This window comes from Athalia rosae, chromosome 2 (genome assembly GCF_917208135.1).
Source record: "Athalia rosae chromosome 2, iyAthRosa1.1, whole genome shotgun sequence".
Classification (NCBI taxonomy): domain Eukaryota; kingdom Metazoa; phylum Arthropoda; class Insecta; order Hymenoptera; family Athaliidae; genus Athalia; species Athalia rosae.
The window spans coordinates 11,187,270-11,212,060 of NC_064027.1; the positions used below are offsets into that span (position 1 = coordinate 11,187,270).

A 24,791-nucleotide genomic window follows, 5' to 3' on the forward strand; every position below is an offset into this window, starting at 1 on the left:
AGAAGTCTTGGATAAATTCACCACCTTTCTGTCATCGTTGAGGAGCGTCACCCAGAATCGCCGGTGACCCTTTAATTCTGTCCTTTTGGACACATGTCCAAACTGTGGTGCTTTTTTCCCATCAAAGTATATCAATCCTTGGAAATAATTTGGTTCCTCTTTTAGCGGTTTATTCTCAGATCTCAGATTGATGAAAAGCGTATATAATTTTAAAATCAAGGAGGCGATAACATTAGTCAATATTTCTATTGATTTTTGCGTTGGTGTGGCATCTATGACGCAATGTTCAGTCAGGGTATTCAGTCAACGATGACGTCACACTCAAGATTTTCATAGGAATAGATACAATGTATACTTTATCCTACTCACCCTGCCCCCGCAAATCGTGGCGAGGCGCTGACAGAGGATAGGGGCGCTGACGTCATTTGACTGGGATCCCATGTCACTTCTCCTCCTTCCCGTTAGCTAGAGTTGAAAGAGGCAGTCTGTCTCAGTCTGTCTAGCAGTAGGTTTTGTGTCCGCCCTCTCGCGCGTTGTTGACAGCAGCTGTCGGCCTTTCTAGTTTTCGCATTATTTTTTTGCGGAAATGGGAGCGCGCAATTCGTGGAAATGTTCAACGGGTGCGTTTTTTATTTTACTAACAATTTTGGTTAACTGCAACGGTTATTCTCTACGAGAAGTGGCTGAGAACATCAATGAAGATTTTATCACACCGCATTACACGCATTACGATGAATTGAAGGAGCTCATACAACACTTAGCTGAAACCTACCCAAATTTGGCCAAGATTCATTCTATTGGAAAATCCGTGGAGGGCAGAGATCTTCTCGCTATTGAAATATCAGAAAATGTCAACAATCGCGCTGTCGGAGAACCAATGGTCAAATATGTCGCCAACATGCATGGGGATGAGGCTGTTGGCAGACAACTGCTCGTTTATCTTGCTCAATACCTGCTGCACAACTATGGAAGAAATGAAAGAGTTACCAAACTCGTTAACACCACTGATATATTCCTCATGCCCTCTATGAATCCTGATGGCTTTGAGAAATCTCAGGTAATTATCAAGACAATCTGGATAAATAAACTGATTTCCATTGTAACAAACTATCACAATGATACATCACTTCCTATTACATTTCCAAACTATTGTTCTTATACTCTCTTGCATGCTTTGCGGTATATGAATATAAATAACTTTGATACGGTGGTCAAGATCATAGACTTATGTATGCATTCGTTCATCTCATTTCCGGTAGTCATGAGATACGACGCTTCCAACCGATCCTCACGCTCTGTAAATGAATGTGGAATTGCATTTGGAAGTCTCATTGTTCTATGAAATTAATTTTTAATAGCCAAATATCGCAAACTCTCAATAACAGCTGTGAAATACATCAGTTAATTCAGCTGAAAATTTGGTTGAATCTTATGGAGTGTCAAAAATATTATATTAATCGTCAATAGGGGCATAGAACATTGTTTTCTCACTTAACTAGATCAGCGTATTCATGATTGAATTTATGGGAAACAGATTTGCTACTAAGTGGCAACACTGGATGTAGAAAAGCACCATTCTTGAATTCTTGTATTATGTTCAAATTACATTATTTTGAAAATTAACATAATATCGCATTTCAGTTATTTCAATCTTGCTATGAATTTGTTACCGATACCCACTGAATAATTTGTATCACCTTTACAAAAGTCTTTTCAGGTTTGTGACATAAATTTGAAAAGATGTCAATAGAAGAGCGAATGCTATTTGCAAAGTAATTTGAGTTGAACATTGTTTTTTACAAAATTTTCCCTTATTTTTTCCTTGAAGAGTAATTTTAAAATCATAATCAACTTTCAACAGATTGATTAATGATTGTTGTTACAAAGAGGGATAACATTCACATTAAGAATTGTTGCAAAATTACTAATAGTGGACTACTCTCTTTAAAGTTATCTAGGCAGCACAAGCATATTTGAAGTTTCGGTCAACATATGGTCAAATTTCGGACCATTCATTTGTCAGAGTATTGCGATCAAATCTATTGCATACTCAATCCACATATCAGACACACATACATATACCTCCACATGATTCAGCTATGAATTATAATTTTATTCAAACTCATATTCAGTCAATGTTCAAACCGTCAATAGTTCGTCAATAGTTGATGTTTCATACTTTGCACGTTTGAATGAGCATTACATACAGATTTTCAGCGGAGATATAATGGTTGCATTATAGTCATAATTTTCATTTCAGGAAGGACTCTGTGAATCTAAGCCCGGGTTTGTTGGTCGAGAAAATGCCAATCATGTGGATTTAAATCGAGATTTTCCAGATCAATTTGAAAAAAGACCAATCAATCAGAGACGTGGCAGCATTATCAATGGGAGACAGAATGAAACTATCGCTGTCATGACTTGGATAGCCACAGAACCATTTGTTTTATCTGGAAACCTTCATGGTGGTGCTGTTGTAGCTAGTTATCCTTATGACTCCGGGTATGATCCATTGCACTTTTTTACAAATACCTTATTAAGATTTTCATCTAGTTACTTAATACCAGCTTCATGACATATCCCATTTATGCTGTCGAACACCGCTTATTTTCGACGATTGGATCATTTGGTATTTTGCACTAGTCATCTAGATACTGTTTATGTGGTCATTCTGACAAAGAGAAAACCACCACACTCTTTCCTCTATTCGATTTCTGTTTGTCTTGATAAATTGGGTACTAAAATAGCAATTGAGATTTCTGTTCATAGTTTCATGTACATAACAAGAATGATTAATAGGAACGTCATGCAGTTTTCATTGAAGTATTGTTTCTGTCATACAGAGTTCTATCCTCTAGCTATTTACGTTCAACTTATGCTGCGTACACTGCACATTGTGACGCTTACATATTTGATTTTTTATTGCAGAATACGACGAGAATGTTGTATAGAAAGCAAATCTCCAGATGATGAATTGTTCAAGCACCTTGCTCATGCTTATGCAGACAACCATCCTACAATGCGAGAAGGAAGTGCGTGTCCTCCAGAACGTTTCCCAGGAGGTGTTACTAATGGCGCATACTGGTATACAGTTACTTTGATATTCTTCATAATTTACAATTCAGAGATTTTATGATGAATGTCTCATTGTCAATTGAAATTTATATTTTAACAGACATCAAGGGTCAGTTATAGAAGCTTTTACCATGTCTTACAAGCGATTAGATGAATCAAGGATCACAGATTTTATATGTTCCCTATCCAGTTCAAAATTTTAAACAACTCGACATGGAGATCATGCTCTATATTTTGAACTAGAACAATTCAATCACTTTAGTGAAGGTAATGTTTTACTGAATTTAGGTACGAAGTTACCGGAGGTATGCAAGATTTCAACTACGCGCGCTCCAATTCCTTTGAAGTTACGTTCGAGCTCAGCTGCTGCAAATATCCATCTGCTGATTCTATGCCAGAACAATGGAGACTCAACAAAGAATCTCTTATCAAATATCTTGAGCAATCACATATTGGAATTAAAGGCAAGTTTATACCAACTGCCAAACCTGTTGTTCCAAGCTCTAAATGTTGAAAAATTGCTCGGTTCTAGCTTACAGAGATTTTTGCTAAGTGTACTACTTTCCCAAATTACAATGCCCTGCAAAACTAGAATCTTATTTGATTTTACATAACCTTGGATTGCATTGTTGAGCTACTAATAAGTGTGATGCGACTCAATACTGCTTTTAAATAGCATAATACCAGAAGATGGACTTTCCATACAATTCAACCAATGTATACAGGCATCTTACTGACAATATACGGTTTTTTTTTTTTTTTTTTTCAAAAAAACCAAATCTCATTGCAACGGAATTTTGAGATCAATTTTATCAAAAAATTGATGTAGGAAGAATTCAAGCATACTCATATTATCAACACTAACTTTGTTTCCCTGAATATGCAGGCCTAGTAACAGATGCAGAGGGTCAACCTGTCGAAGGGGCTAGTATAGTGGTTGTTGGAATAAAACATAATGTATCGACTACAAATCGTGGTGAATACTGGCGCCTACTGCTGCCTGGTACTTATTCAGTCTATGCTGCTGCGTGGGGGTAAGTTTGCTATTTTTTTTGTCAGTAATTAAGAAATGTTAGATTGCTTTTCATAACTCATGTTCACTTATTGACTCACTCTCAAACTGTCTGAGTCAAATATAGTCACAGAAACGAAATTATTTCATCAACGCTTATTGATATATCTCGTATAAATCTCATAGCTGCAAAAGCTGTGCACCTCAGATCAATGAAGTAACTGGGTATTACTGTGACATTCTAAACTTATTTCGCACTTGACTTTTAACCCTTTAACTGCCACTGTAGCAAATTTGTTACATTCCTAACGTAGGTTTGCCACCATCCACAAATAGGCAGGGCCGTTAAAGAGTTGAAACCCAGTCGAATTCGAAATCAATACCATGTACAACATATTCGCGACTTAATAGCTCAGCTGGCTAAACACTGCTCATGTTTAAAAACTTTAAATAATTCAGATATGAACCAAGCGAGCCAGTAGAGGTGACAGTTAAACCTGAGGGTGGACCAACCATTTTAAACCTATCTCTGAGTATGGAACCAGAAGTATCTGATCAAGGTAATCTTCAGGTACTGCCTATTTCACGTTTCTCTCCCCTGCGAAAAATGATTGCATCTTTACGCGATAGAGATAATAACTAATCAAATATCATGTTGAATTCTGAAATTTTGTTGTTATAATCAGGAAATATCTATTACTCTGAATGACCGATTACCAAATTTGTCGTAACAGTTTTTCATTTATGAATGCGGTATGATTATTTTGTTAACCGGCTGTATAAATAAGCATATTTGAATATAATCCATGTCATATCATTCCAAAAATAGTAATCTATAAATTATTCAAGTAAATTATTCAACAAATGCTAAATATAGCAGGGATTAAAGATCCTGCCTCTGTCTGAAACATTCATTTATGATGCATTGTTTGAGTTTATCTAATCTCACTAAAATAAGACTGTGAAGAAGTTTGATTATTTAATGGCATGTATTTTGATATTAATAATTAATTTATAATCTTTTGTTTCTCAAATTCGAAACAAAAAATCATATGTGTGCCATTACGAAGATAGAAAATGATCTTTTTTACTTTTGCTATTTTAAAATTTATTTTAAGCATCTTTGGTCAAATTATGAGCAAAAATTTCTTAATGCAACATGCCATAACAAGCTACCGTTTATATTCGTTTTACTCTCATCTTTCACTTTGTTTAGTTTGATATTGACTGAATCATCACAAATATTTAAAATTATGTACTTTTTCCTCCAACAATGGTTAAGGCTGTTTCGATTTTCTAAATTTCATATTTTATATGCACAAGGTATAGGGAGATTCATCGTCTAATAACTGCGAGAACATTAAATTTTCCTTTTCATTTTTTGCTTCGTCAGAAAAAATAAATTGATGTTACCGCTATCTACCTACTATCGCGCTGTTTTGGCCATATACCAATTCTTATCTCGTCATGAAAACAAACATATCTCGTGTAATGACATCCATTATTGTAATTTTAAATGTCGCTCGCTGTCTCTATATAGTTTTATGGGATGTGCAGCAGACTAGTATAATACTAGACCTAACATAAATTACGGGCATACTAATACGACTTTGTCACATGTTATTTTAGTGTATGATTATGCACATCCCAAGTGTTAGTTTCTTACAATTTATTAGACAATTTTTCTGATTTTTAAAATTACGTTCGACGAACTATAATCATGTGTATTTGCAATAACGATCGTATAGAGAAGAACTACTAATTGTCAAAATTGAATTTGCCCTAACTAAAGGTCACAAGGAAGTCCAATTGAAATGGAACTAAATCTCTAGTATTAAACCAAGTTTATTTTGGTACAATTTTAAATAACTAGATAGTAGGACCTCCCGGGCCAAGGTCTTCTTCTCAATTTAAAAATAGTAAATACCCTTTTCAAAAGATGAAGACTATCGTCTGTTGTGTGTTTCGATTCTCACTAATAAATCCAAATCGGTACTGATGAATCAAATCTCAAGCTTCTACCTCTATTTGTTGATATGTATAACTTCAAGAAACTATGAGGGATCAAAGAGCAGTAAAAATATTTGCAATCGTACTGCATGAACAAAATAAATGATCAGATTATCGTATATCTGTGCAGCATTCGGTGGTTATAATTAAATCATCTATAGATTTAGGTATTTGGTATTATTGGTTTGTGACTATTAAATTATGATGTATCATGCAATGTCGGAAATAAAGTATTATCTGTCATTTGTGTCTAAATATTCTATATATTTGTACCTATTTCCTAGATCCTATTGCAAATACAATTTATTACGTTACTACTTTCACTTTGATTATAAGTATATTTTTATCCTACTCTCTGTACCTTGTGCTTTGCGTTACGGGATGTTTTTTTGTTTTTTAAGTATTTTATTATCAGCTTCTATTTCACTTCTAAATTCATGATGAATGTGTACTCTTTTTTGTCATTCGTATCTAACTCGTGTACCGCAGCTTCCAACTGTTTCTTATATCTGAAATGCGAATTTAGAAGCTTCACCCAAACCAGAACCGCTTACTCCATATTATCAAATCTATCAATTTCATCTTTTGCATTTACCTTTGCAAAGCATGTGATTTTAAAATTGTGAATGTTTCATTTCTGTATATACTCGATAACAATATCATTTTTTGTGTTTTCTTTTTTTTTAGCTAGAAATAAATTAGCAAACGCCGAGGAATCTATCAGATCTCGTGACGAGTATGGCTTTTATCACCCCGTCAAGTTCCAACACCATAATTACGAAGCTATGAAAAACTTTCTGTTCGAGTTGAATTCAAATTATCCAAATATCACGAGGCTCTATGACATAGGTAACTCGGTTCAAGGTAGAAAATTGTATGTGATGGAAGTGACAAAAGTTCCTGGTACGCATCAGCCTGGAATACCTGAAGTTAAATATATTGCAAACATGCATGGGAATGAAGTAGTTGGGCGAGAAATGCTGCTACTGTTATTGGAATATCTTTGTCAAAATTATGGGACTGATCAAAGAGTGTCGAAAATTGTGAATTCAACAAGGCTACACATTATGCCGAGCATGAATCCAGATGGTTACGAAATGTCGAGATTAGGAGATGTTTCCGGGGTCAAAGGTAGAAGTAACGCGAACGGAGTAGATCTCAATCGGAACTTCCCAGACCAATACGATGCGGAAACGGTGAGTGTCTTTGTCTGAATATAATATCTTTTTGAAATTTTTTAATTCACTTTATTGTTACATATGTGGACTTCCTCTACCATTGTTTCTTGCTTTTTAGCGATACCTACTTTGAAAGTATTTAAATGAGTCGATTATGTTCTTGTTTTCTCGCAATGTTACTTGGAAAGTATTTGAATGAGTCAATTATGTTTGGCATTGTATTTGATACAGCTTTCTATGGAAGCTCGAGAACCAGAAACAGTAGCGGTCATGAATTGGATCGCCGAAATCCCATTCGTTCTATCTGCCAATCTTCATGGCGGTGCGTTGGTGGCAAATTACCCATTCGACGATGCACCTGGTACTTTAAATAGCGCACCTAATCGCAGCCCAGATAACGACGTCTTCACTATGATGTCAAAAACGTATGCCGATGCTCATCCTCGCATGCATTTGGGTGAGCCATGCCGAACAACTGGAGCAAGTGCCAGCTTGCTGGAGGAACGATTCCCTGGGGGAATAACAAACGGGGCTGCATGGTACTCCGTAGCGGGAGGCATGCAAGACTACAATTATATGAACAGCAATGATTTTGAGATCACTCTAGAGTTGGGCTGCACCAAGTTTCCGCTTGCCGACGAACTGCCCACGTTTTGGCTGCAAAACCGAGAACCATTATTAGCATTTGTCGAATTGGTATGTTGGGAATTATACTGGACAATCAATAGATGCGAGGTCATCTAAAATTATTTTACGTATCATTTTCAGGTGCAGAAAAGTGTACACGGGTTGGTGTTGTCCTCGATTGGTAATCCTATTGGAAACGCAAGGATTCATGTGGAAGGAATTGAGCATGACGTTTTCGCTGCGAGTGATGGCGATTACTGGCGTCTGTTAGTTCCAGGCACATACAACATAACTGTTACTGCCGCTGGCTATGAACCGCTAACTCAGACTGTAATTGTTCCTAAAGATGAAACTAAGAATGGTGTAAGAGTCGACTTCACTCTGATGCGAAATGACCCATTGCACTGGTAAGATTTTGCAAAGCATTCCCAAATGCGCAATATGATTAGAAATAAAATAGCTCCTACAGTCAACGTGAGCTTCCTCTACCAATAATGTTAGATATTCTCCCAAAGATGCCAATATCGTTTCATAAATAAATATTTCTTTTGTAAAAATTCTGTGTATGATTAGTAGATTGGAATTAACTTAAGACTGAAAATGTCATTCACAGGTCTTCTGCGTACGATTTTCGAATAATTGCTAATTTGGAAAAAGGTTTCCTTCAACACTCAGAACTGAGTGCAAGAATGGCTCAATTGGAAAATCATCAGCCAGAAGTGGCAGAGTTTAAGGCTGGAGACTCTTCAATTAGTATGGCCATTCATTCACTAAAAATAACACACAATGTAAGTTACTTTAATTTCTCCTATAATATTATGCTCGAATCTAAATCAGAATATTCAGTATTAGAACATCTGTTATCAGATAAATCATGTCGTATCAGACAATTCTTGTGAATTTAATATTACCACTGTACTTGTTCAAAATAGATAGGCGCACCAGAAGAAAAGAAAATCCATATTGGTTTGATTGGTGGACTTTACGCATCACAACCAGGTGGTCGTGAAATTTTAGAACGCTTAGCTACGCATATAATTACTGCAAACAACATTGGAGATCCACCAATGAAGGAACTTTTAGACAATGTAGTTCTGCATATTGTACCTGGAATTGATCCAGGATTCGATAACGTAGCTGATAATTGCAATCCAATAGTGGAAAATGAAGTAGGCAGCCAATTCCTATTGAGTTACATTGATAAAACTCGCAAGGTAGATGCCGTAACTAAGGCTTTTGAAGAAATGCTGATGACAGAAAATTATGATGTAATTATTATCATTGGCGGTGGTGCCAAAGAAGTTAGGTAAGTTTGGCATGACAAAAATCAGAGTTGACAGCATAATAAGAAAAAGCGTTTACTCAGGAAACACTTGAAAGTGATTCACTTCCTCAATCAGTGTAATCGTATGTGTTTGCACAATAAGAATGTCAAGTCTCTTGGTTCATTTCGAACCTACACTCGGATAAAACTCATGTAATAGTAACTGATCAATATTTTTCATAAGCATACATGAATTCTGTTTAAGTGGATTGAGCAAGCATCAGCATTCATGGTTAACTTATGTGATATCAACATAAATTGTTTTATTACAGTTATACAGCAGATAAATTCAACACTTACGAGACACTTGCTCGCCAATATGAATCTCTATTACATAAAGAACAATGTGGCAACAACGCTGAGCATGCAAATATTCAGGAGCTTCAAAATGCTATCAATATGCATTACAATATACCAGTGGTAAGTACTCTTCCTGTTCTGGCATGACTACTTCCTAAGTTTGTTATGGTACGACTCTACACACATTACATTAAATATACCAAAGAAGAAAGAATTCAGTTATTATTATTGTTGATAGTCCTATTCACAAAGATATTTTGTACTTCCAGATAACTCTATCTGTATCTTGCTGCAAATACCCATCACCTGATTCAATTCCAGCCCTTTGGCAAGAAAACTTAGTACCACTTATTGAACTCTTGCATGGCTTAGCAACAGGAATTCATGTTTCAGTTGCCAATGCAGAGGGTCTACCCCTGCGCAATGCCACGGTACAAATTGATTCTGCATTGCCTTCATATTCTCTGACGAAGAATATGGCATACTTCCAAAAGATTTTACCACCAGGCAATTACACCCTGACATTCTTTTGCGACGGATATGAGTCAAAATCATTGGTTGCTGTAGTCCGTGCTAAACAGTTGACAAATCTAAACGTCGTCCTAAAAAAAGTCGAAAATGAAAAGCATATTGCAGAAGCTTACACCGAAGCAATGGACAGTGTGACTAAAGTACTGAACGATCTGAATGGAAAATACCCGAAAATATCAAAATTGCACACTATTGGTGAAATGGATGGTAAAGTGACAGTCATGTCCTTAGAAATTAGTGCACCAAGTCAGGAACTTCAATTGTCTGGAGCTCCATCCATCTTGTTCTTTGCCGGAATCGAAGAGCCTGCACCGGTCACTTCTCAAGTGCTTATAGACTTTGCGACCCATTTATTAAGTAACTACCAAAAGAATCCAGCTATTACAGAATACGTGAATAAATTCTCAATACATGTTGCTCCAAGTTTAAGTTCCATAAAAAATGTAACCGAAAGCTGTGCTCCGACCAAATATAACTCAGCAGAATTTTCAACTACAAAGGGATTATCGGGCAATGCTGAAGTGATTATAAAATGGTTAATAGATATAAATCCAATATTAGCAATCAACTTGCTAACTGGATCTATTCACGTTGAAATACCGTTTGGTGATAAATATGGAAAGTTTTCTGATAAAGGGTATGAAACCAATGACGAAGATGTCCTTAAAACTCTGGCTACAACCTATACCAGTAGACACCCAATGATGTCTCCTGGCAAGAAGATTTGTGATACGGCAATAAATATTGATACACAAGGAGTAACGCACAGTGGAGTTGCTTTTGGAAAGCCTCAAAAAAATTCTCTGATCGATTACGTCTATCTGAATACTAGCACATTGATGTTGAATGCCTATGTTGCTTGTTGCAACACCGATCATCCTTCTGATGTCTGGTTGGAGAATAAAGAGAGTCTCTTGGCTATGATTGCATCAGTGAATCAAGGAATTTCCGGATATGTTATAGATGAAAATAATGAACCCATACATGGTGCCGAGCTGCTCTACGACGACTCGGTGCACCATGTGTATAATGGTAAAACAGGCGCCTATTGGATTTTGCTTCCAGCTGGATCACATGCAATCACTGCCCGAGTACCTGGCTATTTGCAGGATACAAAATTGATCACTACGCCAAATATTAAGAAGTTCACTTCTGTGATGTTCAAGTTACAGAGGAATCAAGATGTCTTTGGTATGCCAAGAATTGTGTTCATCATTTTGACCGGTAAGCATTGCTATAGATATTAGGCAGGCTGAGCGATCATTTCTTCTACCTCTTCATATAAAATTTTGAACATGCAATCGAGATTGTGCTTGCATTAATGATTACTTCTTAAGAGCTGTTTGATTGCCTGTACATGCATGTACCGAACAATGAAATGAACTTTATTACAGGTATCATTTGCCTTGGAATTGTTGTGTCTGGAGTTTGTTGTTACGCAGGATGTCAAAGCATGAATCGCAAAAGCAAAGAAAATCGTAAGGACTATGCTTTCAGTCTTCTTCCTGATGGATCGAGCTTCTTTGACGATGATGAAAAAGAAGTGAGCTTATTCAAAGCTCCGTTGAAAGGTAATATGGCTTCTGCAGTTATTTAGTACACCGAATGTCATGTGTGGATACGATTTACTTATGTATCAATCTCATATTGATTCACTCTAGGAGAAAATAGCGTCAAGCCGAATACACAACCATATTTTGACCGAATCCATGCTTCTAATTCTGAGGACGAAAGTGATCTTGAATTCATTCGGCCAGAGGAGGATTGGAAAGAGAAACTTATGAGTGACTCTAAGTGATTACAATTCAATTATTACGAGCAATTGACTGTGACAGTTGAACATGTGTGCGTACTGCTCAATCAGTTTTTTATAATTATAACGAGTCTCGTGTCATTTCGTTTCCACTATCTAATTAATTCGCTACTCCCGTTCAGACATAATGAAAATTACGTTATAATAGATTTATGAAGCCAGTTTTCTAGAAACTCTATCGTTTATTGTTAATAATTATTGAGTTTCTGTTGATGCAAATAATGTTACACAATGACCGTTCCAAAACACCATCGTTCCCAAATTATGTTCAGGTGCAGGGATTTAGTGCTACAACGTGCCGAGCTAATATCTAGTAATACCTATTTTTAGTCTCAAACGGTTTTTCCTTGTTATCATTCCATTTTTATATCACAACGAGCGCATTATGCTTACGCATACCTCTGAGGCATGGATCTTTGTGAACAAACGTGAAGCGTGCCACCTAAAAGATACTGCAAGGCAACTTTTATCAAGGAAAAGCTTATGTTTATGCTATTATAGATGAAAGTTTATTTGCAGGCGAAAGAATTTTTAGATGCTCATTCCAATAATAATCGTACATTCAGTAATGCTTTTAATTATGTATAAAAAGTTATTGCCGACGCGATTAATCAGTCTACTATGCTTAGACTTCTGAGTTTAGTAAGTTAGCCAAATTATGCTCGGGATAATTGTTTTTCAATCAAATGGGTAACTATCTTCTACACTCTCCGAAGTATCATCCACTTATATTTTTTAGAGAGATGAATTTTGATATTCTTTTTCCCTCTCGTACACTAAATATCTACCAAACAACAATATTTTTTACAATTATTTCAAATGTGGTAGCAAATATTAGCTGATTAATAATGATATGAAAGCAACGGTCCAGCTTATCCGTCAATTCGATTGTGACTGTGATGAACATTTTATTTTAAGATTTAACTATTTGACATATCCGTGAACTATGCATGGTATACATACTATATATTTATATATATACTCATACGTCGTATGAGCTTACAAACAATAGCACTTTATTTTTGAATATTTAGGCATCTTTACAAGAAGAATCATGATCTTTATATGTACAATATACATTAACCTATCGCAATGGGAAATAAAAAATGTTTCAAGAATTTCCAGTGGTGCAATTTATTATTTTGGATAAATAATAACATACAAAATATACACACAATAATCTATGTTTCGTTGCGTCATGAATCGTTTGTTGCATCTAATTTTTAAGTATGTAACAATTGTGCAAATGGTGATATGGTATCACTATCTTAATAAGGCACAATATTCTAAGATTATAAAGGTCATACTGGTACAAATATTCATGTAACGAATAAGAAAGATGTATTGTACCTGTACCTAACTTTCATTATATATTTTAATTTACTTTAATCTAGTAAGATAAATCCCGAAGTAATTGTGTATGGTATCCAACACAAGGCATGCAATTACTAAAGGTGATTTGATGGACCCTGGGCATATTGTTTTCCGATATTAGAATGGAAATGGTCATTTCTGTATGATTGAGTGTATGCTCATAGTACGATATACAACTTTGCCATCAAAAGTTTACGAATTTTAAGTTGTTTCAATAATTGATTGAGGCAACAACTATTAAGCGTAATCCAATTGCAAATAATACTACACATCTGATAATAGCATGATTGACTTGACTCTTATATTTCACAGCTCAGTCACTTGCTGTGAATTTGAGTCAGAAAACTAAATTTTTAGTCGATATTATGCTAACTTTACAAATAACCAGATTGAAGGTACAACATAAAGAAACTATAAAGTGTTGCATCGCTATTAACTAAATATTATACAGATTTTCACACGTCTACTTAGAATGTAGGTAATCTAATACCCACAAAAATCTTAGAAGTTGAGTGACAAACCCTATTGAGCATCGATCTAGTGTTCCGCAAGATTTGGGATTCTTGAAACAGCCACGGATGTTCAAGGAGTAAGAGCAACAGTTGTCATTGCCTGTATCAATCGATGCATGTTAAGGACGAAAAATATTCCACAGAATTGCAGCTGTCATGAGTATTACATAGGTCACAATGCTTGCCCACCACACGAACTTTTCCCATGTTTTGACCTCGAGATTTCGAAGTATATTAATACCAACAAGCAATCCAGCTATGGCACCGGCCAAGTGTGCAACATATCCAATTTGGTCCTTGGCTTCTAATATGTAACGATTGTAGACAGCTTGTCCCACGTCAACGAAAGCAAGCACAACAAATACAAGCAGTTGTAAAACTGCAAACTCCATTTGCGACCAATTCATAATGATGGTGGCAACATGAGCCGTCATCAGAGCGTACACACCACCTGACGCTCCCGCCAACAATACATGCGGATCTGATACTGAAGTTCCTAATGATCCAGCTATCACACCTGCTAAGTATATTGTAAGTACTCGCCACCATCTGTGAACCATTTCCAATGGGACTCCTAGCAGAATCTGGACTAGCAGATTGACAACTAGGTGAAATACCCTGGAAATCATGCAAAGATTCGATAATTTTCATCATTTGAACTGACATTTGGAATCGATGTTCTGCATCATACACATACGAATGAATTGAACAAATCATTCCTAGAGGTTCTATTGTACAACATAACTTCAAATATGGAATTCGCATCTAACATCTGTTTCAGAAAAAAATTAGCAGTTCAGAAATGCTGAAGGAAAGTGAAGTCCATGAAACTTAATCCAGTACGCGCTAACAGAGATCTTCCTCGAATTTCATGTGTTAGAACCTTTATGTTTCTGATAGGTCATTACTATGCACTCTATCATGTGCATCTACTGGAATGTATCACATTGTTTCAAAGGATTCTTTTTAATGTATGGAAGATATCTACATTTATTAGGAGATGAGGGGTTGAATTGAAAAGACTTTATACCACACACCTTCTCTATCCACGCCAGTATGAATTGTAAAAGTGCTTCTCAAAAATTTCCCTCATCATCTCTCCCTATCAACAACTGGCAGACCAATATTTTTTGCGCTGCTCATCCATTCCTCACATAGAGAGTCAACGGAGGTTGCACCATACTGTGATTTGGCAGAGGAATATAGTTAACTTGCCATAATAAGGAATTCGTCCGATCCAAAATAATCTCATCAAGTACTAAACTTGCATGACATATAAATGAAGTATTTGGAAGATTCAATCATATGGGTAGGCTTAATACGAACTCAATGAATATGAGAAATCAATTATCAAGTAAATTCATCATTCCCTGCTCAAGTGATGTTTCTGTGGCTACGTGATATAGCTCATAAACTTAAAATTAATAACAAAATTAGATGTGAGCCACTTACCCAACATGGACAAACATGTAAGTGACGTAACGCCACACTTGTTGACGCTTGTTTGGATGATAAATGAATAATTGTGCAGCTGGCCCTTCGACTGAGAGTGCTTTGTGCGCTATTGCATCATACAGGAACAAGATAATCTCCAGAAGAGAGATGATCACCATTGCGATTGCAGGTGGACTACAGCTATATTCTTCCTCGTACAGACCATCGATAGTATCTCCCGAATATCGTGACATTTGAGACGATTGGGAAGGTGTTCTGCGCTGTGGCACCATACAGTGAACGTACCGTTGTACATAGTGGCCAAAAACACCCTGCATGTCTTTTCTGTGGATCTGCATAGCCAAGAATTTTATTATAAACACAATGTGTCTTCTGACAAACGAAGCAAATAAGCGCATCTCGTTCAAGACAATAAAATTGTTTGGAATTTACACTGAAATGTTAGTCATAAACCAATTCTGTAACTGGGCTGCATATTCGATATTATTCCTCTATTCTACACAGCACTATTAAACATGATTCAATTACCAAGCACTTTCATCACTGGATCATCAATAACAGACATACCATAGCTATAAATTCTGGATAATCCAAATATCCAGAGTCATCAAGATCTGCTGCATGCATTATCATCCGGACAACACGAGTTGGTATATCATTATTAAACGAAGATCCTCGGATCATCGCTCGTAGTTCATGATATGATATTTTGCCATCTCCATCGAGGTCATACTTCTCAAATATTGACTTCCAATGCTGTAAAATAAATATAGTTGAAAAGACAAATCAGATGATAGGGATTGTCATTGCCCTTTGATGGATTGCAAACATTTTTGCCATGGAAAAATCATGACATCACTTCATAGTGGAAAACTGACTGAAATATACATTAAGTAATCACTTCTCTGTAAAATATCTGAGAAAAGATACTACATCATTTTTATCTCTAACTAGGTGATTTAATTTACACCTTATCTAATTGTGAGTGTGCAACTCAATATCCATCGGCACAAGTAATTGCTGCTTAAAAAAGCGAATGGACTAATTATTTGCTGGTAAAATAGTGTTTTTTTTTTTTTTTTTGATCCTGCAGAGCCTTGGGACTGATGCTGTAAAACAACAAATATTATTAATTGTTTTTCTTTTTGCTACCGGATTATTAATGAAAACATCTCAAAAGCGTGAAGTGACATCTCAATATTATTTCAAGATTTGCAGTTGATCGATGAAATCGAAGTAGTTGCTACATGGTGTATCGTTGATGTACTTACACCATCGTTGTACTGCAAGGGGATGGTGATCCCAGTCTCTCCGTCTCTGCCGTTTGCCATCCTTATCAATTTAAAACTCCTGCCGAAAATAATTTGAGTTAATTAAGTTCAGCAAATCACACTTAACATCATTATTGGCAAATAAATATAAAAATACACTTGATGATGTGATCAATAGTAGTTGGGACATTTATTCTACTTGTGTTAAGTTGACAAATAGATTTCGTATACCAAAGACTTGTGTATTATTGAAAGACATGCTCATAAAAACGAATAATAACACCATAGGTATATTTTGATTACCCACAAATTTATTCAACATCATCAAACAATATGATACGTAAGTATAACCTATTTACAGGAAACCGGGCAAAGTGCGCTAATAGTAAAAATTGCGAAAATTATGGGTTCTTCATATAAGTGTTTATACATATAATATAAAGAAATATGATTAAATCAGCTATGCAAAAATAACTTTCGTACCTCGCGCTGCGATACTGCCTCTGGAAGAGCCGTAACAAGTGTCAAGCGAAAGGAATTCACGAAAGTTTCTAATTTTTATTCAATCATTTTTGTGCTTATCGTACCAGCAATATCTGATAATGGATTGAAGATAAGACTACAACTAAGCTACAAAGGGGCCATGATATCCTGAAATGGTTTACTCTTTCAATTCAGTCTCCACCTGTCCCAAGAATAAACTCAAGCGGAATCCCGTTAGCTGCCACTAGCCCGAGGCCGGTGGGTACCTGGCCGAGTCATCAAAGTGTGAGCGAATGGTAAATTGTCGTTTTGTATGCGCGGGTTATCGACAATGTTCATTTATGATCAGCCGTTAAGTCTTGCCATTTCATTTTGAATCTTAAAGCGTTGGTGGTCCAAATTTCTACTGACACGAATAGATAATTTCGCTGATATTTCCAGTTTGACAATCAGCAGAGGGAAATTCATCAGTCAACCAATGATGGTGACTTGTTGCTCATTGCCAAGGTCTATGACGGTCCACAAAGATGAGTGATCATTGCGTTGCTATCATGATTCATCAGCTAGACAAATTTTCTCATGAGCCCCACGTTGATACGTAAATGACTATGCTAATTGAGAAACCGAATTACTTCTCTTTGTTTTTGTATGAAATATTTTTTTTAGACTGATGTTTGATAAATAAATAGCATACATTTTTTTATTCACTACACAGTTTCGACAGGAATATTTAAGAAAATGCACGTGTTTTAATCACGTTCGAACTATTTGAATATATATTTATAATATCGAGTAATAAGAAAGATTGGTTTCAAGCAACACTTATAGATATATTCGAAGATATTTTTTATTCATAATAAACATAGTACGGTAAATTCTCTGATTTTTTTTAAGCACTCAGCTGTATAATAAAAATTCGGAGATGAACAAGACTATGTAATCACATAAAAATACCTACATTTACATCCACATATGAATAACCGGATTGAATGGCGCGCATTTTTTCCGCATCGATTTGCTAAGGAGACGGTCAACATTTCGTCCTCTTAGCGCGTATATTGGTCGCAGCGCTTTGTCGAACTGTGAATTTTGACCACGTCGAAAAATCTTATTCCATCCACAGCGAATTAACGGGTATAATGTGGATCGTATCGTATATCATCATCAGTTAACGTTTACGTCACACTCATCGTTCTTCAGTCAACGAACGCACTCATGGCGTTGACTAAACATCAGTACCCTATCTATTCTCAATGCTGGTACCAACGTCGTTGACTGAACCCGGTACCAATCATCAGTCAATGCTCATGGTTTGAAAATGTAATAACTATGATTTTCCAACCGTGGCGCTAAGATACCACCTGCAACGGTTGCTACGCAACCAATGCTCGTACCAACGTTGTTAACTGATGATTGGTACAACGTTGACTGAACCCGGTACCAATCATCAATCAATGCTCATGGTTTGAAAATGTAATAACTATGATTTTCCAACCGTGGCGCTAAGATACCACTCACAACGGTTGCTACGCAACCAATGCTCGTACCAACGTTGTTAACTGATGATTGGTATAACGTTGACTGAACCCGGTACCAATCATCAGTCAATGCTCATGGTTTGAAAATGTAATAATTATGATTTTCCAACCGTGGCGCTAAGATACCACCTGCAACGGTTGCTACGCAACCAATGCTAGTAAACACGTGGATAATCAAACGGTGACAGTAGCACACTGTGGCAGAAGCGTTCAAAAAACGCGTCTCTCTGAAATATCCGTGTGACACAATTGTCTTGCGAATACTTGAATATTTTAGGCCAAGTGTCTAACAATGTCTGTAAATCGAAATGGAAAAAAGAAAATAGGAAACACGTACCGCGTAAGCGAGCCTATTGTGAATTTTAAAATCAGGTATAAGCATAACATTTCTAAAACGCTTATTCTGCAGCTGACTGGCCATCTGGCAAGGTTTCCCTCAACAGTTGAATTTACATTTATTTACCTCGAGTTTATTGTTTCAGAGTCAAAATTGTACAACAGAGATCTCGACTTGCTGAGTTATTTAAAACGGAAGAAGAAACGAGAGATAATAATTTCTTGGAATGTGAAGAAAAAATTCTTTCTTGGCAGGAAAAAGTGTTTAGCCGTTTTGAAGCTCAGTTTTATACGGATTCTAAGAATTGTATAACCGAACAACAGAAAAATTATCACCAGGAGATAATAGAGAAAAATATCACAGGATGTCGCATATACACATATGTTGATAGAGATTCATATTTTCCAAACAATCCTCTCTTGACAAGACCTTATAAGTCCTTTTTGTCCAAGAAAAACGGGAAAGCGTTACCGATTCTGCAAAACCGCAAGCCATTCAATGAAAGATATAATAAAAAAGTAATAGACGACATTCCGACTGAGGCAAGAGCTTGCACAAATCACTACTTGTACAAAGATTGTAGGATTATGTATATTCTAGCGGATTTGACACCAAATGACAAGTTATCTCATGATTTCAACGATTCAGAAGTATTACTATGCACAATCACCTATGATAAGATTCATCAATCTTTGACAATGGATCCTGATTTTACGAAAAATGAGTCACATGAGATTTTTGCAACTGATATGAACTATGACTGCTGGATTGAACATGCTTCGGAGCAGGAGAGTCTTGAGGATTTTGAAACGCAAATGACAGAACTGCGCAATGTAAGTGGAATTCCCTGTGTTATAGGTCTAGGAAATATATAACCAGTTTGCAAGGATGTAGCTAGTTATTCTAGTTAATCAATCTATTGGAACTGATTTAGTCATACACCTATGATATTCATGCTGTCTTCAGTAAGTGAAATTGAAATAGTTTATGAACAGAGAAAATACCAAAGACTTGTTCAATAATTTTCAAATGATTATATCATACATAATTCACAAAGAGAAGCAAATTAATTGCATCATACTTACCCAACATAAGAGATTTCAGATATTTGTCGCATCATTTTATTGGGATAAAAGATATTCATTATCCACTAAAACTTTAAAGTTTTAACTTTATTGAATTCCTTGATTAATTGTATTACTCAGTCACTCACATCACGTTTTTGTCACTGTTTTTGAGTTCACTGGTAAGTGTGCTAGTTTTGGTTTTTTGAATACACTTTTCCATTTTTCACATGAAAATTGTACACATTTATGCAAGGAGTTGACAAGCAATTGGAGAGTTCCTCAAAGTTCCATTTACTTAATTCAAAAGATAACTGCTACTACGAATAGATAAAATATGGGTGAAGTTAATCATAAAGAGATGAGTCTATCAATGAAGATCATTAATTATTGATTGAGGCTTGAACAGGATATAAGCAGAGGATCTGATCTTGACTGGCATGCTGTCTGCGAGTAACTGAATTGTGTGGTCCCTTGAATGTTAAGCTTAGACATTCTCTCACACAAGTTTACTCTGTTTATGTGCTATCAAGCTACACACACAAATATCACAGTATTATGCACAGCAAAACACTTTCACAACTTATTTAATCATCCATACAATAATAAGTAGCCATGTACTTTTAATACTTAAAGAACTTGGAAAATACTTTGTTCCCACTTTTTTGTCATACTGGCCATATTTCCTGCTTTCATTATTAAAGTTTTAAGTTTAGTCGAAAATCAAGTCTTGTTTCTATGATTCAAATTGTTATCATGAATATCTGAGTTTAATGTTGAACGTGTGGTTTTCCCTCGATTGTGTTTCCACTTTTATTGTACAGATGATCAAGTTTTGTCGGATAAAAATAACATTTGTTTTGGATTCGTATGTTGTTTGATAAACTTTGATAGTTTTTCCATTTGTTTCCATTGCTTCTTTGCAGGAGGTGATGCGAAAATTGAGTTTTAGGGAGGCAGAAGTACTCCCAGCAATTGAATTACCTCCATCAAATACTCTACGGCTTTTTATAAATCTAGACATTGTCTCAGCTCACAATTTTCCATACGACTCGTTGTTTGTTACCTATCACATCGAGCTGCCCCAGCATTGGAGCACAAATCAAGCAGAGCGCCTATCTGGCAGAACGCAGCGATGTTCCATGACAAAAGGAAATGCAAACTTCAGCTATGTTGCAGAGATGTGTTTGGACCTAGATTTATCATGGCTAGAGGATCAGAATCTTTTGCCAAACTGGCCATGGATACTTATTTCTGTGGCCTCTTTAGATAGTTGGACAAGGTAATTCATAGTAATTGCAGTACAAGTGTTTCTGATTTGTGATTTCTAATCCTAAGTCATAGATGATCCTCAAAGCTATTGTATTATATTATCCTGCATAGCAACTTCACAATTGAACACGTGCCAAAAATTTCTTCGTTTGTACCAATCTATTTATGATAGGATTACGATGCCATTATAAGAAATTGCTAGTTAACTTTACAATAATAGCTATGACGGAATATTACTTACGACGGAATACCTTCCAAAATGACAACCGCGCGATTTGGTTGATCCATTGTAGACGAGTTTGTATTTCGATTTTCAAAAAAATTTACCACAATCTGCGATGCTTGTAGATAGCTTCCGAATATGCTAATGAGTTATGCAACATATCGATGAGGACTTGAATGCTGTAATGTAAATTTTTCATTGCAAAGGTATCGAATCGAAGGATATGCAGCTCAACCGATACCGGCTACGCCTGGATCCCACGATCTAATATTGCATACTTGGCGACCAACAGGTGACTTTCTAAACACTCTTCGTCGGTTTTTCACTGGCGGGACCTACGAGCTTCGAGATATAACGTACAGCTGTATTCCAGCTATGCATGATAGCAGGAACCTGGAGAAAGCAAATTTGGAAACAGCTCCTAGTGGTCAGGTCAAGTTGAAGTTGAACATAATTCAGCAGAGTCAATCGTCCGTCAAGGACATTCACTTTAAACGAGATACTTTTGAAAGACTTAGCGCCGGACGGCTTATGAATAGTGTTAACGATGTTTTGGGACAATTTAAGGCTGCTAGGGAACGGATGATAAGAGCAAGAATGATGAATGCATAGGATACAGTATGATGATGCGATTCTTCTTGAATTGGTAAATCCCAAACCACCTCAGCTATAGACTTCTAAGCATACCAGTTTAAATGCGTCATCACGACTCGATATCGCAACACTTTCCGTGAATTGCAGGCAGATTTTTGACGCTCGAATATACAACATTCTGTTGAAAAAAGTTATTACGATATTCCGATATCCTACAGCAGATCGAAAAATCGGCTCTATCAAAATAATTCTCATCTAATCCAAATTCATTTGAAGATTCTGCTGAGGATTTTATCAAATTTCATACATGCAAACTCGGTCTTGAATTTCAGACTGACGATGGTTATGAGCAGTTACCTGAAGTAATATTAGTTTAAAAACTTTTGTTTACATTGATCAGATTTCTTTTTTTAGAGTATTGAAGAGATTTGGAAGGTTATTAGTTTGAGTTCCGGAACATCTCATATCCCTAAATCTTCCTTGATTTACTGCAACTAAGAATGTTGCAAATAATCCTTCACCGAGCTATGAAAATCGCATCGCAATTTAATCAAATCTTCATGAGTGTAATTACAATAATCCCGTGATCAAAAAATGACATCAGTAGGCCATAAATACACACCTCACAGAATGATAAATAATATAGGGGGGCATAAGTTTGACTTCTTTGTTCAAAGGCAACTACTGAACTGTCGTTAAGAAGAAAAATCGATATTCCGTGAATGATCGAGAAACAAGAAATGATTCATGCAATGTGGTTGATGCCTATCAGAACACGCGTGATTACATTTATTTGTATAGTTATGACGAAACCGCTTGTGTAGCACATTTGGAACGGTATATGACAATATTTGTTTTACAATTATACACAGGTCTGCAAAGTAGGTTCAATTCCGGGAATTATTTGGAATACTCGGACAAATTACAACACTATCTGTTCTGCACATACTGATATGCTCATTTCGGTTTTGGAATAGCCTATAAGGTTTAAGTTCTGATACGAACTTTATATTATATTTATATTATTATTAATAATATGTAATTTATCTTAATTAAGTAGGCTCTGGAAAAATAGTTACGTAATACTTCCTTTGCCGTACATAAAATATTTGTATTAGAATAAAAGGTACTGCAATTAGAAAATTATATTTTCAGGAATCTTCTGCTGATTGTGAGATAAAAGTAAGGATACTCGACATCTGAAGTGAGGTGCTTCAATTTTCGGAATTATGCTCATGTAAGAACGCTTTCGTAGAATTATTTTATAGGAGCATAGGAAGTATGAAAAAATTGCTTTAATTTCATAAAAAGAAAAAAGAATTGACAATTTTTGCACCGTTGAAGATGGCTGGATGATATTTAGTGTCCAGATTTATACTTTGAATTAATAAAACGTTAGTATTCTTTTCGAAAAATTTCTAATCATCGAGCCTCATTTTTATCATCGTTGTCCGGACAGATAAGATTAAAAAAATTGGCGTGTTGCTCTCTGTCTAACAATAAGATACGAGGGGAAAGAGTGAAACCTTCACTTTTTCAGTCATTCACAATCAGTTATTTCAGGCCGGAAAAAAGCAGCGCAAACGTGGAATTTTTTTTATGAAACGAACTTTTGATCAATATCAATCAACTCTTACTTGATTGACTGAATTATTGTTGTTTCTTTACTTTATTTTATTGCATTTAATTTGATTTGATTTTTTATACATTTAAATCATTTTTTTCCATTTGACGCAGAAGCTCCATTGTAGGTATGAGGTAGTTAAGTTAGGCTCAATAAATGGGTATTGGGAAATAATATCGAAAAAGTTCTTTGATTCCATGAACTTGAACCGATTTTTTTTTGTAGCCGCGTAATTCCTACATTTTATTTAATTTTATAAATTGTTTCGTAGCATGGTACCCCATCCTGTGTCCATAATTTTCAGTATAACGCGTATCCAATCGCTACGAGTCAAAGAAGAAGTTGAGATGGCGATAATTCGGTACCTCTACTCTATTTCATAGAAAGGGTACAAGTGCTGATTATTTTCCACATTCTCTAAATACACATTATTTAATTAATGATGAACTTGTGACCTGAAAATTCTGGTCTGACCCCTGAGAAATTACTTTATATTTATGTTTTCAACAAAACCTCAGTTGTTCAGAATCGACAGAAATATGCATTCAAATTACTCGAATACTAATTGAAAGCTTTTCATCGTTTTATGAAAGACACGATGGTTGCCAGGTATTGAATATTCTGGTACTTTGACACAACTCAACGATATTTTTGGTCGAACAGGTATCCAAAAAAATTGAAAAAGCAATCAAGCCTTTGTACCTCACCAAGCTCTTTGAAATGAATAGAATTGTAGATTTACAGAGTTTATTATGTTGAACAATCTACTGTGAATAGTCTATTTATTTTTCTTCCCGTGTGTATTAAACACCCATTGTATTATGTAAGATTTGATGTTTTTTCAACGGTTGGTGCTAACATTATACAGCATATGGCATGTGGCTGCGTGAGAGTATGCATGTGTACAGATTGACATACATATATGAGTCGCATAATAGTAAAGAGTGACCATGAGCCGGCATATCCAATATTATCGCTATTAAATTCCTCAGTCTGATTATGAGATCTGGTGGAAACGGCGATAATTCGACCTGACTAAACCGGATTCAGCTGATTTGGGCTTGCGAATAACGTAATTCCTCCGGTCGTCGTGAAACATTTTGCACGTCTCAAAGAAGAGTACGTTTGGACTTTTATTCGGTGCACAATTTTCGAAGTATGCAGCAATATTAAA

The 24,791-nt window shown here is 35.8% G+C and overlaps 3 protein-coding genes across 9 annotated transcripts; 2 read left to right on the forward strand and 1 right to left on the reverse strand.

The window, feature by feature from the left end:
* Positions 1 to 269: 269 nt before the first annotated feature.
* LOC105683922 (carboxypeptidase D) lies at positions 270 to 12,988 on the forward strand. 2 transcript variants are annotated; one of them, XM_048649288.1, is made up of 15 exons: positions 270 to 1,057; positions 2,261 to 2,502; positions 2,929 to 3,084; positions 3,364 to 3,539; positions 3,962 to 4,109; positions 4,547 to 4,674; positions 6,800 to 7,293; positions 7,507 to 7,971; positions 8,044 to 8,309; positions 8,516 to 8,690; positions 8,835 to 9,208; positions 9,499 to 9,646; positions 9,796 to 11,281; positions 11,452 to 11,628; positions 11,719 to 12,988. In XM_048649288.1, exons 1-15 carry the CDS (start codon positions 587 to 589, stop codon positions 11,853 to 11,855), a joined length of 5,043 nt encoding a protein of 1,680 aa, XP_048505245.1. In that variant the 5' UTR covers positions 270 to 586; the 3' UTR covers positions 11,856 to 12,988. The 2 variants fall into 2 exon arrangements, with proteins under 2 accessions (XP_048505245.1, XP_012252341.2); XM_012396918.3 differs by having other exon boundaries at positions 4,547 to 4,647; positions 6,785 to 7,293.
* LOC105683939 (rhomboid-related protein 3) lies at positions 12,989 to 20,368 on the reverse strand. Of its 6 annotated transcripts, none has more exons than XM_012396942.3 (5): positions 19,926 to 20,368; positions 16,483 to 16,561; positions 15,779 to 15,967; positions 15,209 to 15,543; positions 12,989 to 14,374 (listed from the first exon to the last, which is right to left on the reverse strand). In XM_012396942.3, the coding sequence occupies exons 1-5, from the start codon at positions 19,982 to 19,984 to the stop codon at positions 13,876 to 13,878; spliced, it is 1,161 nt and encodes a 386-aa protein (XP_012252365.1). In that variant the 5' UTR covers positions 19,985 to 20,368; the 3' UTR covers positions 12,989 to 13,875. The 6 variants fall into 6 exon arrangements, with proteins under 6 accessions (XP_012252365.1, XP_048505268.1, XP_048505266.1 ...); XM_048649311.1 differs by having other exon boundaries at positions 16,182 to 16,561; positions 19,926 to 19,947; XM_048649309.1 differs by lacking the exon at positions 19,926 to 20,368 and adding an exon at positions 17,924 to 18,181.
* LOC105683930 (Meckel syndrome type 1 protein) lies at positions 18,187 to 23,533 on the forward strand. The gene is made up of 4 exons (XM_012396929.4): positions 18,187 to 18,875; positions 18,986 to 19,673; positions 20,831 to 21,186; positions 21,606 to 23,533. The coding sequence occupies exons 1-4, from the start codon at positions 18,796 to 18,798 to the stop codon at positions 22,009 to 22,011; spliced, it is 1,530 nt and encodes a 509-aa protein (XP_012252352.2). The 5' UTR covers positions 18,187 to 18,795; the 3' UTR covers positions 22,012 to 23,533.
* Positions 23,534 to 24,791: the final 1,258 nt, after the last annotated feature.